Below are 13,869 nucleotides of genomic sequence, written 5' to 3' on the forward strand. Positions count from 1 at the left end.
CAGGGTATCTTTCCCCACCCCACCCCTCAACTAAAACGACAATCTGTCTTCTGTCTCTGTAACCAGAATGTCAGAAGACCAGACAACGGGGCAGGCTCCTACCTCAATGTCAAACTCAACTTCTCCTGGTTCACGAACTCGGTTGGGGTCAGAGCAAGGCTTCGCACGGGGCAACTTCCGGGGAAATTCTAGAAAATAATGAAATGCACATATTGTGAAGCTAAGATTAGCATCTGAGCCAAACACTCAGGGGGAAAAAGAATATAATTTTCCTAAAAGTAATGGCCACAGACAACTAATTTAGGGAGGTTAGGAACTGGTTTATAAATAAATCTCTAGAGCAAAGAATACATGGAAGCCAAAAGAGCTGGTAAGTCAGAATGTTGACAAGCTCAGGCCTAAGGCCTTTGGCCTATCAAAAGGACCCAAAACAAATGTGAAATGGGCAGGCAAGGAACAAGAAAGAACAGGTACACACTTGGTCTTATTATCAGGGTAGCCTTCTCCTTTCCCAATCTCTCGTCAATCTGCAGTTCATCATCTGAATCCAAGTCAAATTCATCCTCCATCACCTGTTCAGCCACCAGCCTAGCCTTGTCTGCCTTCTTTGTGAGCTTGGCTCGCCGAGACTTGGATAAGCTCTTTACCCTCTTGGTACTAAAAAGAAAGAGAAGGAGAGCATAAAGACAGTCATATTCAATATTGTTAAGATGGCAATTCCCCCCAAATTGGTCTATAGATTCAACGCAATCCCTATCAAAATCCAGCTAATTTCTTTTATAGAAATTAATAAGCTGATACAAAAATGTATATAGGCATACAAAGGACTTAATATGGCCTAAAATATTTTGAAAAAGAACAAAGTTGGAGGACTTATCTGCTCAATTTCAAAATTTACTAAAAAGTAACAGTAGTCAAAGTAGTGTGATATTAGCAAAAGGATAAACATATACATCAATGGAACACAGCTGTGAGTCTAGAACCAATCCTTTAGTTCACGGTCAATTGATTTCTGCCAAAGATGCTAAGGCAATTCAGTGGGGAAAGGATGGTCTTTTCAACAAATGGTGCGGAGATAACTGGATGTCACATGCAAAAAACTGAACGTGGATTCTTACATCACACACAAAAATTTACTCAAAATGGATCCTAGATCTAAATGTAAAAGCTAAAACTATAAAACTTCTAGAAAAAAATATAGGAAACTATCTTTATGACCTGGGATTAGGTAAAATTCAAAACATTTGTGCTTCAAAAGACACCAGGAAGAAAATGAAAAGACAAGCCAAAGACTGGGAGGAAATATTTGCAAATCATTTACTTGGGAAAGGATTCGTATCCAGAATATTTAACTGTTAGAACTCAATAATAAGACAAACAAGCCAATTTAAAAATGAGCAAAAGATCTGAATAGACATTTCTCTAAAGATGATATACAAATGGCCAATAATCACACAAAAAGGTGCTCAGTATCATTAGTTACTAAGGAAATGCAAATGCAAACCACAACGAGATACCACTTAATACCCATTAGAATGGCCATAACAAAAAAGACAGACAATAACAATTGTTAGCCAGTATATTGCGGGTGGGAATGTAAAGTGGTACAGACATTTCAGAATAAATTTTGGCAGTTTCTCAAAGAGTTAAACATAAAGTTACCATGTGACCCAAAATTTTTACTCCTAAGTGAGAAACAGAAACATACGGCCATACAAAAACTTGCACACAAATGGTCATAGCACCACTATCCACAATAGCCAAAAAGTGGAATCAATCCAAGTAACTGTCAACTAGTTAATGGATAAACAAAGTGTGGTATATCCATACAATGGTGTACTATTCAGAAATAAAAGGAACCAATTAATGATACACCCTACATCGTTGATGAACCTCAAAAACATTATGCTAAGTGAAAGAAGCCAGACATAGAAGACCACATGCTATATTATTCCATTTGTATGATATGCCTAGAAAAGGCAAATCTACAGAGACAGAAAGTAGATTAGTGATTGCTTGGGCCTGGGGAAGAGAACCAAAGGACTAAATATAAGTATGAGGGATCTTCTTGGGGTGATAGAAATGTTCTAAAATTGGATTGTGGTGATAGTTGCATGTTCTTTAAATTTACTAAAAGTCATTTAATTGTATACTTAGAGCAGGTTAATTGTATGGTATGTAAAGTATACCTCAAAAAAGCTGTTAAAAATATGTAAAGGAAATGGGAAAACCCAAAAAAAGGCTTAAGTAATCCTATTACATATGGTAAACAGTATTAACCAGTACAAACTGCTGAAATAACCTTATATTTAAAAAAGAAACAAGTTTTGGTAAATCAGCATACCTGATACATACATTCAGCTAACAGTCATTTGGTGAACTGGCTTTCAGTAAATTGGCTGACATTTGATTGACCTGTTTCTAAATCTTTTTTTTTTTTTAAGATTTTATTTATTTGACAGAGATAGAGACAGCCAGCGAGAGAGGGAACACAAGCAGGGGGAGTGGGAGAGGAAGAAGCAGGCTCCCAGCGGAAGAGCCTGACGTGGGGCTCGATCCCAGAACTCCGGGATCACGCCCTGAGCCGAAGGCAGACGCTTAACGACTGAGCCACCCAGGCGCCCCATGATTGACCTGTTTCTACCTACAGGGTTTTAGGAGGATTAAATGAGCTAATGCAGAGACCAACACATGGCAAGTGCCCAACAGTAGCTTACCTTGTAATTAAGTTCTCTGGGCCTCAGTTTCCACATTAATACAATAGGGATAACAACATTTACCTTACAGGGTTGTTGTGAGGACTAAATAAAATAGTGTACTAAACAGCTAAGATAAAGTCTGAGGGAGAGCAGGAGCTCAATAAATGGTAGCTATTTATACACTGATTTTTTATTAACTTTTAAATATGAAAAATGTCAAACACAGACAAAAATATAAAAGTATAACTAACTCTCATGTACCTTTCACCCAGCTAAGTTTCAGCAATTATCAACACATAGCCAACCTTGTTTCATCTACCCCTCAGTCCTTGAAAAACACTGGATAATTTTGGAGAAAAGCCCAGACATAATATCATATTGTCTGTAAATATTTCTATATCTTGTCTCTCTAGGTTCACATAACAGCAGTCTCTGGCAGCTGCAGGAGGTAATAGAAGCAGCATAAAGACGACCAGTGGGAAAGGGGAAAATATCTCATCATGTCCTCCATAGCCATTACAGGCTGGACCCTTAGGACTCTCAATTTTCTCCTCCCCAGGAGACCTACGATGGACCAACGCAGTGCTCAACAGTCTTTCTATTATTGTTTAGTAACTAGGTCTCAAACCCTAAGAATAGCTCTGCGGCTTTCAGAATCTGCCCTACTCTCACTCTCCCTTTTCCCTCATTTCCCAGCCAGGTGGACCTACTATACTTGCCCTTGGGATCTGAAGACCTTTTCCCACAAAAAGGCTATGAAGGTATCCTTGGCGCTTGTGTTCCTATACTGTTCATACTTTACTTGGCTCTTGACTGCTCCTATCTGGTGTTCTGAGTGTCCAGACGATCACACTTACTGTCTTCCTCTGCCTCCCTACCACCTGCCACTTAGCTTCTGGCTATACCCATACCATCATCACCACCACTACCCTTATCACCTTTCATCTTCAACATTTTAGTTGTAAGAGCTACCATTGATTAAGCATTTACTATGTGCCAGGCCCTGTGATAAGCGCTTGACATATCTCATTTAGTCCTCCAACAACCCTAGGGTAAAAGCTTCATCTATAGAAGAGATATAATGGGGACACTGAGATGCAGGGTTAATTAACTTGCCAAGGTCACACAGTGAATTCGTGTCAGAGCTGGGTCTCAAACTTGGGATTGTCTGATTCCCAAGCCCGTACTTTTTGTTGTGAACACTTTTATTTTATTCTTTTAGAAAATGTTCTGTTAGAAATTATTTTACTGTTAGAAAGTAATTTTACAGAATTTTTACAGAAATTATTATTTCTGTTAGAAAGTAATACATGCTCATTGTACAAAATTCAAATGCTATTGAAGTGAAAATTTCCTCTCCTGGCTCCCTTATACTACTTTGCAGAGATAACTACTCTTATAAGTTTGGTGTGACAAGTACAAAATATATAACGAATATATTTATTTGCATGAATCTGTATGATTATCTCCAGAAGAAAATCATTGACACTGGTTATCAGTGGGGAGGGGAACTGGGGAACAGGGAGGGGCAGGAATAAAATTTTTCACTCTTGTATTGTTGCATACTTTTTCAATTTTAAACTGCATCTATTAAATTTTAAACCTCTTCAAAAAAGTTAAATTAAAAATAAAGAAATCTTGTATGCTACTTTTCTACACAAGCATACACACACACAACTTCTTAAAAAATTAAAATAGAACTATTACTAGGTATTATTTTGTAACCTGATTTTTTCACTTAAGAATATATCCCGGACACCTTTCCATGCCAACAGATATTAAACCCATTCTCTTTAACAGCTACATGGTATTCTGTTCTACAGAGGTACCATAATTCATTTAACCAACACTTACGAACACGTTTCTAATTACTTACTCTTACAATGATGCTGTGAACACTGAATATTTCTCTTAACACACCTGTGCAAATATTTCTGCAAAATTCCTAAAAATCTAATAGCAAAAGCTATATTAAAAAAACTAATGCTCTTAATCAGCATGCTATATTCCCTCTTATATCTGCCAGTGGTTCTGACCCACTGACTTGCTGAAATTTCGAGAACTTATACAAGACTTTTCTCAGACTGCCAATTAGATTCCAGGCCTCTCCCCCAACATTACCATGGTTCTCTGAACTAAGCAATGATATCTGATAATATCTGGGTATTTCCCGAAGTACAGTCCCTCCCCCACCCATGTCTCAGCCCCAGGTCCCAATTCTACACCCTGTCTCAGTGACATGTTGCCACTGACAGTTCCAGTATCTCTGTGCTCCTTCTTCCCACCTCACCTGCCATTAGACATCAACAGGGCCAGTGGGCCCTCATTCCCATCAAGGTCCAAGTCTGGTGAGTCATCCTCTGAGTCATTCAGGCAGGTACCAGTGATGTTGAACTGCAGAAGGAGGAGGCTCAGTTGTCACCTGTCTGGGACTCCCATGTGAATCACGATGACCAGTTCCTTCCAGTTTCACCGGCTGAGTTCACTGTTAAAATGACCTGAACCAAGGCCTCCTGCTACACTGTTCCCCACCCCCACCCCAAATGATCACAAGAATAGGAGGTTAAGAACATATAGCTACCTCAGGGGAAACCTACCAATGTTGCAAAACATGTTCCCTAAAAAGAGGGGAGAGCATCTTCATGTGCCCATGGAGAGCACCACAGTCTTGAAGCAAGGTGGAGCCCTGGAGAAGGGCTTTTCTTAATGACCTGTTCAAGACCCCAACCTGACACTCATTCACCATGTTCTTAAATGTCATTCCCATCCAGCATTTCAAGATTCAGCTCAAGTGTCATGCTTTCTGAGAAGAGCTCCTGACCATTGCTCCTACCCACATAAACTCATCCCCCCTCTGTGTCTGAGGGTCCCACACACACCCTTGAATATGGCATCCTCAATACCTCATTACACTCATTTGTTTTTAATGCCTGTCTTTCTCACTAGCCTGTCAGCCTCTTGAGGGTTACATTCACAGCACCTATCACAGTGCCCAGCACAGACAAGGTCTCAATAAATGCCTGTTATATGAGTGGGACTGGTAGCCAAACACCAGGGGCCCTAAGGGAGGTGGGAAGACAGGACAATCCTTTCGATACCCTGCTCTTCCAAGGGACCCGAAAGGACTGGGCTGAACCCATGGGCCAGCACCCACCTTTGCTTTCTGGGAAGAGCCTGTCTTCAGTGCCTGATGATTGTATGGGTCCATGAGATTATAGCTCAATTGGCCAGCAGGCCCCAAGGCTGAGCTCTCCTTGCCCTTTCGCTCTGCCTTCTTGAAGAGTTCCTTGGGCTTCAGGCCTTTCTTCTTTGAACCACTTTTGGAGGGCAGTGACAGCCTGGACATGGATACTGAAGTGGGATGGACTGGCCTGGTTAAGGGAATGGAGCCAGCTGGGAAGATCCTCTGCAGCCCAAAGATATTGCTCGTCTTCCCAACGTTCTGTTGGAAGATATCCTACAAGAGTATTAGTACATGACGGGGTTAGAGCTTACTCAAGGGTTCTCTCTATGCTAAAAGCAGAGGTCCGTTCACGGCACTGGCACTACTGCCATGGATGTGGCTGACAGATGCTCCACATCTAGATGCGCACCCTAGTTTTTTCACAATCAGTCGATCATCAAGAATTTACTGGGTGGCATTTCTTTACCCGGCCATTGACAAGTAAGGAGAAGACGAGCAGAGAAAAAGCCCAGCACTACTGTCAACATTGGAGAAAAGACTCCAAATGCAGCTGGCATGAGGCAGAAAATACTTGAGTACTAAACTGCGTGGTTCCAACCCTAAGGACTGCATTTGAGAGAGGGTCTAGTCCGAATTCTGCTACTAGCTAGCTCTGCGACCTCAGGTAAGTGGTCTGACTACTCTGAGGCCCTGTTTGCTCAGCTACAAAATTAAAGGAGCAGACTGGAAAGGTGGTTTTCAAACATGCTCTGTGGCTCCTTTGAACTTCTTGGGAGGAGCCCTGAAGACTGGAGGTAGGTGGAAGGCAAACAAGAGGAACATGTGGAAGTCGAAGCCTCTTGCCTTCACCTTATTCACAGCAGCCATGCTTTGATTAGTTGTATACTGATCTTCCAGGTAAGATCTCATTTGACGGAAAAAAAAAAAAAGGTTCCATCACTTTAAAACATTTGAAAGCCAAGGGCCAGACATGATCCATCTCTAAGTCCTTTTCTAATGAGCCCAAAGTTTTGTGTATACAAAATTCGTTTAAGTGGAAAGAGCTGGAGGAAAGGCAGGCCTTGTAACTAAACTCTGAAGGATTCTGACAGATGGGAATGGAGGAAAAGGAGGTAGGAGGTGGACAATGTAAGCAATGGTGTAGGCAGTGAAACATGCTGCAGGCGGTGAGGCTAGAAGCCCAACCTCCCAGTCGCTCACTCTGACCACCCTTCAGCATAGACTTAGTGCCTATATCCTGAATGCTAAATGGAAATTGACAGCTCCTGAACTAAAGGAGAGTTTCAACTTCCTTAAGTTCAAGTCTCCTCTGGTGCCTCTGCTACTTCACCAGCCCACACCGAGTTCTCTCTTTGCTGCAAAGTCTATTAATAACAATGGCTCACATTTATTGAGTACTTACTCTGCCAGGCACTGTGCGAGGGGCTCTACATACATTAGCCCTTGAGCCTAACAAAACTCTGAAAAGGTGGTGTTATTCCCCCTTTACAGATCAGGATACTAAGGCTCTGAAAGGCTTGCAAGTGACGGAGCAGGAACCAGAATCCAAGTTTCTGTGAGTCTCTTACCATCTACACCTTACTGCCTCGTGGTATAAGCCACCTGTTGAAACATGGCTTTGAAATCACGTTTAACCTGGGAGAACTGTCATTTTGTAGAATGCAGAGACTGAGTCAAAAGGTTAATACCAACAGCTACTACTATGACCTCCACCACCCACCACTACCATGACCCACCATCCAAATTTACTGAACACCTACTATGTGCCAAGTACTACACTTAATGCTCAGCCTGTATTACTTTTATCAACCTCTGAGTAGGTATAATTATCCCCACTTTAGAAACAAGGAAACTGAGGCTCAGGCAGTGGACTTTGCCCGGGGTCCTCTATAAGATTCTGAGTTCTTTGTGCACAGACAAGGAATTATTTCTGTATTATAAGCACCTAGACTAATGGGAGGCACACTCGAGGCACATAATAATTACTTAAATGAATAAATAGAGTCCTTGGTGGGGGGTTTTCCCAACCCTTCCCCTGAGCTCTCAAGCCAACTGAAGAAGCCTGACCTGCCACTTGAGCCTTGAGCCCTTCCCAAACGCCTCCCCTGCTCCCCTGCTTCTTACTTCCACCAGGCGGATCTCCCTAGCCAGATCTTTAATGAGCTGTACGGTCCGCACTGTCTCCGGAATCTCATCCTCGTGGTCTGGCAGAGCCTGTCAAACAAAAGGCATGAGGAATAGACACACACATAAATGGACAACTGATTTTTGACAAAGGTACCAAGGTAATTCAATGGAGAAAGGGTAGTCTCTTTTAACAACTGGTACCAGACCAGTTGGATATCCATATGCAAAAAAAAACCCCTCAATCCATATCTTGTACCCCCCCACACACATACACGCAAATTCAAAATGGATCAAAGGCTGAAATGTAAAATCTAAAACTATAACCCCTTTAGAAGAAAACAAAGGAGAAAATCTTTGTGACCTCGGGTTAGACCAAGATTTCTGAGGACACAAAAAGCATGAGCCTTAAAAGAAAAACAACTGATAAACTGGGCTTAATAAAAAACAAAAACTTCCCTTTGAAAAACACTGTTAAACCAGAGACAGCGAGGAAATATTTGCAAAACCTATATCTGATAAAGGACAGTGGCAAGGGGTGTGAGGAACTCAGTGGTGGGCTTGGGCCATATCCCTCAAAAAGTCAAGGACCTGGAGGAGATCCCTGGGGACAACCCCAGCCTCTCCACTTGTGAGGACAGAGCTCAGGGCTGAGCATCTACAGGTCCATAGCTAGCTCAACAGCAACCCAAGCTGAGACCTCTCGGGTGTCTCTCTTTTAATTTGTTTGCAACCTTTTCGAGTCCTCAAGATTTACATCTTTATGCTGACAGATCTCTCAAGCTTTTCCGTTGTGATTTCTTCTACCAGTTTTCACTTCCCTTCTATATCCAGAGGACTGATAAAACTTCCTCAGCATTACCTTCTTATTTCCCATGGTCTCAGTCTTTTTTTTCTTTAATTCTTTTAAGCCATCTGGAATCTATTTTGGTGGCTGGATAGGGGTGGGATATGCGAACCCATGTGAACCAGCTGGATAAATTTAATAGCTCCCTCCTCCTTGCCAGGGGCTCTGGAAGGGTAAGGGAGAAAGTACCTCCCACGGAAGTCATCTTCACTTCACAAAAGCCTACTTCCATGAGAATGGGCTCCTCAGATCTGTGTTCTACTCTTCTCCAGCTCCTTTTGGCCATGCTATTTGAGACCATCCTGGCTCAGAGCATGAGTATAATTAGGACTCCCCATCCTTTTGTTTTTCCTGGGACAGAGTCACTTCATGGGGTGGGGGGGCTGTCAGAAATGAAACCCAAGGAAGCCACACCTGAGGGATATGGAGAATCAGAAGGCTAGGCTAAGTCCCAGGTGTAGGTATGTCCAGGGAGAAAAGAAGGCCCAAAACATGAAGTCCAAGGGGACTTGGGGGGAAGGTTGGCAACGGAAATGGGGAGATTGTACAAATTAAGCCTACAATGGCAGAAAGGTCTCCTTAAGCCACTGTACACAGGGGAAAAGTCTATATAAAGAATATCAAAAGCATAGGAGAGTATACTGATATTTCTTCTGTTTTGTTGCATTTCTTAAAATTGTTTTTTTTAAGTCAACATTTTGAGTAGGTAATCCATTTACATAGCTCAAAAATCGAACAATATAAAAAGATACATATCGAAAAGCCTCACTATATGTTTGTCCCTGCCATCAGTACCATTAACCCACACCCACAGGTAACCACCTTTATTACTGTCTTCTGCATCCCTCCAGATTGTGTCTTCAATAATTCTTGATTTCCCCCCACCTTTTAACACATAAGGTGGCATATTATACACATGGTTGTACACCTTTACTTGACAAATTCTGGAGATCTTTCCAAGTCAGTACAGAGAAAACTTCCTGAATCTCTTTTATAGCTGTTTCAGATTCAACTGGATAGATGGATACTGGTGTTATTTCTAAAAAGCCATTTTGGCAGTATACATCAAGAGCCTTAAATTTTTTCATATACTTTGAGCAAATAATTGCTCTTCTAGGAATGTATCCTGAAGAAACAATCAAGAGATGAGGGACAAAGGTTGGTGCAAACAGACAGTCACTGCATGATTTTCTGTAACTACCCCCCCCAAATAAATGAAGCAACGATACACAAGTGGTTAGGTAAGGACGGCACATCCCTGCAAAAGAATATCACTTAACTATTAAATGTTTGTGGAGAACTTTGAGAACACAGGAAAATGAATATAAGCCAACAAATTCAGATACAAAACTGTAAGTACAGAGTGACAGCAATCATGTTTCTTAAATGCATATAAAAAAGACCAGAATATACCCAAATGTTAATGTTAGTTCCCTCTGAGTGTTAAAATTACAGGTGATGTTTTTCCTTCCTTATACTCTCCTGCATTTTTTTTAATTCTTTAGAGTAAGCATGTATTACTTTTTATAATCAGAAAGAAAGGTTTAAAAATGTAATCCAAGGAGTCCTAGCCTAGTCCTTCATTATAATCCAGGAGCCCACAAGCCTCCCCAGTCTCTTCCACCTCTCCAAAGCATCTACCCAAAGCAAGTCCCTATTGAGGGCAGAACTCTAGAGGAAGTAGAGAAAAATGTATATTTACTTCTTTCCTTGTCCAGGCTCTAAAGGCCAAGTTCAGAGCTTTGCCACCATGGACCAGGTAGGATGCTGGGTGCCTCCTGTTCTCTCGCAAACCTAAAGGGGGAAAGAGGAATGTGAAGGTCAATGAAGCCACGCAGGGAAGTGAAGGAATTGTTACTTTTTTTCAGGCAACCAGAGAAAATACTCAAGGTTCTAAGCACAACTCCAGATCTCAGTTCTTATAATAGTGTTCATTTAATGAGTACCTACTACATGCCAGACATTTAATATCTACCAAGTATCATTATCTTCACTTTACAGTTCAGGAAACTGAGGCTCAGAGAGACAAAGACACTTAACCAAGGGCACATACCCAGTAAGAGCCAAAGCCAAGACTGAAGCTATGTCTATCTGAACCTGAGACCTGTGTTTCTTCTACCACACTGGAAGTGCTCTGCTTCTTGGGTTTCAAAATGCAACCACACTCAGGAGGACCTGGACTGCCACCTACACAGACCTGAAGGACCATTAATAAATGCCCTTATTCTGAGTTACTCCAGAAGGAGGTTAGGACAAATAGCCAGATTTTGGCTCAATACAGAATCTTCTACTGAACTGAGCTGTTCTGAACAGGTAATAATTGGTTAGTCATCTAGCCTCTGATTGAACACTTAAGTGATAACCTGTCTAGGTGGCAGAATAAAGGCCTGAGGTAGGAGACTGTACTCATTGGCCTCTGAGGTTCTTTACATTTTACATTTTATTTATTTATTTATTTATTTATTTATTTGAGAGAGAGCAAACGTGTGCACACGTGAGCAGGGGGAGGAGCAGAGGAGGCAGGGAGGGAGGGGAGAGAATCTCAAGCAGACTCCGCACTGAGCACGGAGGCCAATGCAGGGCTTGATGTCATGACCCTGAGATCATGGCCTGATCACGGCCTGAGCTGAAACTAAGAGTCAGATGCTTAACCCAACCGAGCCACCCAGACACCCCTGCCTCTGCGGTTCTTTGTAACTCTCAAATACTGATTCCTCATGGCCAAGTTACCTTGAAGAATCTCAGGTCTGAGCAAGGCAGCTGCTCTATTTCAAAACACACCAGAAAAGAGGAATCCCAGCAGGCTGGCCTCTACCTGTTCTGATACCTGGGAACCAACACGATGATGCCAGGATGGTCAGCACTGGGCCTTGTCCCCACCCCAGAGGAAGCACATTCAGGAAACTCTGAGATTGTCCAGATTGAGTGTTACTTTAATTAGCAGGAAATAGGGATAATTTCATTGTAATTCAATTTTCTCAGCCACCTTTGCTAAATAAAGTTAAAATCCATGCTCTACCTTACATTGTACTTAGTAAAAGAGCCAATCTCGAAAGTTTATACACTATATGATTCCATATTTATGGCATTCTTGAAATGACAAAATTACAGAGATAGAAAACAGATCAGTGGTTTCCAGAAGTTATGGATAATGCAAGGGGAAAGAATGGGTGAGACTATAAAGGGGTAGCACTAGGGAGATCTCTGCGGTGATGGAACAGTACTGTATCTTCACTGACGTGATGGTTATATGCATGTACACACACACATGCATGCACATGCTCAGGGAAGCAGGGCAGAAGGGGCAGCTGGCAAAGGGATCCATACCTCGAAAGATATCCAGGATGTGCTTTCCCACATACCAACAGATGGTCTCAAAGTTAGGAAACTTGAAGAGGTCTGCTGTGCTCAGCCGCTTCTCAATCTCATATGCTCTAGAAGAAGTAGGCACAACAACAATGATGATAACAAGGATCCTGTTTACTGAGCACCTACTATGTATGGGGTATGTTCTGAATGCTGTGCATCCATTATCTCTAATCCTCACAATTACCCTGTAAAATCCAACTTGGTGGGTTAGGAAATTTGAGCTCAAAGGTTATATGACTTGCCCAAAGTCACATAAACGACTAAGTGAGGAAGAGGTATTCATCCTCACACTGATCATTATCAGGAACCAGTATCTATTCCTTTCTGATCATCTCGCCTCCTTCTATGCTGCGCTCCTCACTAAAGGGGAGAACCCAAGGACTCTAGCAGATGGGAAGGGCCAACTTGGGATCACAACAGCTTTAGCACTCACTTGAGCTGCATTTCGATGTTAAGGCTGTGTAAGAAGTTCCCTCCAAAGGCAAGGCAGTCCACCGGGGTCAGCACAGCATGGATCCATCCTGCAGTGTAACATGGCAAAATCATAGCTGGCAGGGCCTAACTTCCTCTGGACATCACTGCCCCAACTCAGCTCAAACACAACTTCTTAGAGCAGCCAACCTGGCAGTGACTCAGAAAGTTCTAGTTCCTCCACTCTCCCAATACCCATTCTGCCACTATTATAACCCTGAACTGGACCAACTTATGGGGTTATTAAACTCCTTCTACTTCCCTCCTCTTGACTTCAAGTCTCTTTGCTGCCTTGCCCATCTTCTCTCTCATCTCTTAGAAGGGCATCACCTCCTTGCCAAGTCTCTCCCTTCTAACTTATTCTAGGTAAAACAAAGTTTTTGTGTTGAACAAACCCAAGTTCAAAGTCTGCCATTTTCTAGCTAAACATCTACTTCACAGGTTGGTTGTGAAGTATGCACCTAGTTGGAACTCCATTATTTTCCTTGCCCTTGACTCTACACTGCCTTCTGAGACCTTCTAATTTTTCTTCTTAAACCTCTCTCATATTCATCTCCCTTTCCCCATTCATCCATCCTACCAATGCCTTGGTTCAGATCCCCCATTACCTGTCCCCTAGGCTACTTGCAACAGCCTCCAAACTAGCTCCTCTATACCAGCAGTTCTCCAGGTATGGTCCAGGGAATCCTGGGGCTCCCTGAGACTCCTTGAGAGCACATGCAAGGTCAAAACTATGCTCATGATGATACTAAGAAGTTATTTGTCTTTTTCACCCTCATTCTCTCACAGGTGTACAGTGGAGTTTTCCAGAGGGTAAATAACATGATATCACAACATGCAGAAGCAGACTTGAGGATCCAGTCATTTTCTATTAATCCAGACATTAAAAAGGTTTGCAAAAATGTAAATGTCACTCTTCTCACTACATTTTTTGATTTGAAAATGTTTATTTTTCATAAAAATTATTACTCATGGGATGCCTGGGTGGCTCAGTAGGTTAAGCATCTGCCTTCAGCTCAGTTCATGATCCCAGAGTCCTGGGATCGAGTCCCACATCAGGCTCCCTGCTCAGCGGGGAGCCTGCTTCTCCCTCTGCCTGGAACTCCCCCTGCTTGCGTGCTTTCTCTAATAAATAAATAAATCTTTAAAAAAATTATTACTCATGCTAACATGTA

At 42.2% G+C, this 13,869-nt stretch overlaps 1 protein-coding gene across 2 annotated transcripts in view; it reads right to left on the bottom strand.

Annotated features, from left to right (window-relative positions):
• The window catches only part of PHF8 (PHD finger protein 8), a 109,728-nt gene that overhangs the window by 54,557 nt on the left and 41,302 nt on the right, over nucleotides 1-13,869 (bottom strand). Inside the window, exons 8-15 of one of the 2 annotated variants that reach the window (XM_026488669.4) lie at nucleotides 12,657-12,744; nucleotides 12,182-12,288; nucleotides 10,557-10,648; nucleotides 8,008-8,097; nucleotides 5,854-6,156; nucleotides 4,990-5,093; nucleotides 479-657; nucleotides 103-188 (exon numbers count right to left, since the gene is read on the bottom strand). In XM_026488669.4, coding sequence (XP_026344454.1) covers nucleotides 103-188; nucleotides 479-657; nucleotides 4,990-5,093; nucleotides 5,854-6,156; nucleotides 8,008-8,097; nucleotides 10,557-10,648; nucleotides 12,182-12,288; nucleotides 12,657-12,744 — 1,049 coding nt within the window. The remainder of the gene's footprint in view (nucleotides 1-102; nucleotides 189-478; nucleotides 658-4,989; nucleotides 5,094-5,853; nucleotides 6,157-8,007; nucleotides 8,098-10,556; nucleotides 10,649-12,181; nucleotides 12,289-12,656; nucleotides 12,745-13,869) is intronic. The other variant, XM_026488670.4, reaches the window with a different exon arrangement.

Source organism: Ursus arctos, chromosome X, assembly GCF_023065955.2.
Source record: "Ursus arctos isolate Adak ecotype North America chromosome X, UrsArc2.0, whole genome shotgun sequence".
Classification (NCBI taxonomy): Eukaryota; Metazoa; Chordata; class Mammalia; order Carnivora; family Ursidae; genus Ursus; species Ursus arctos.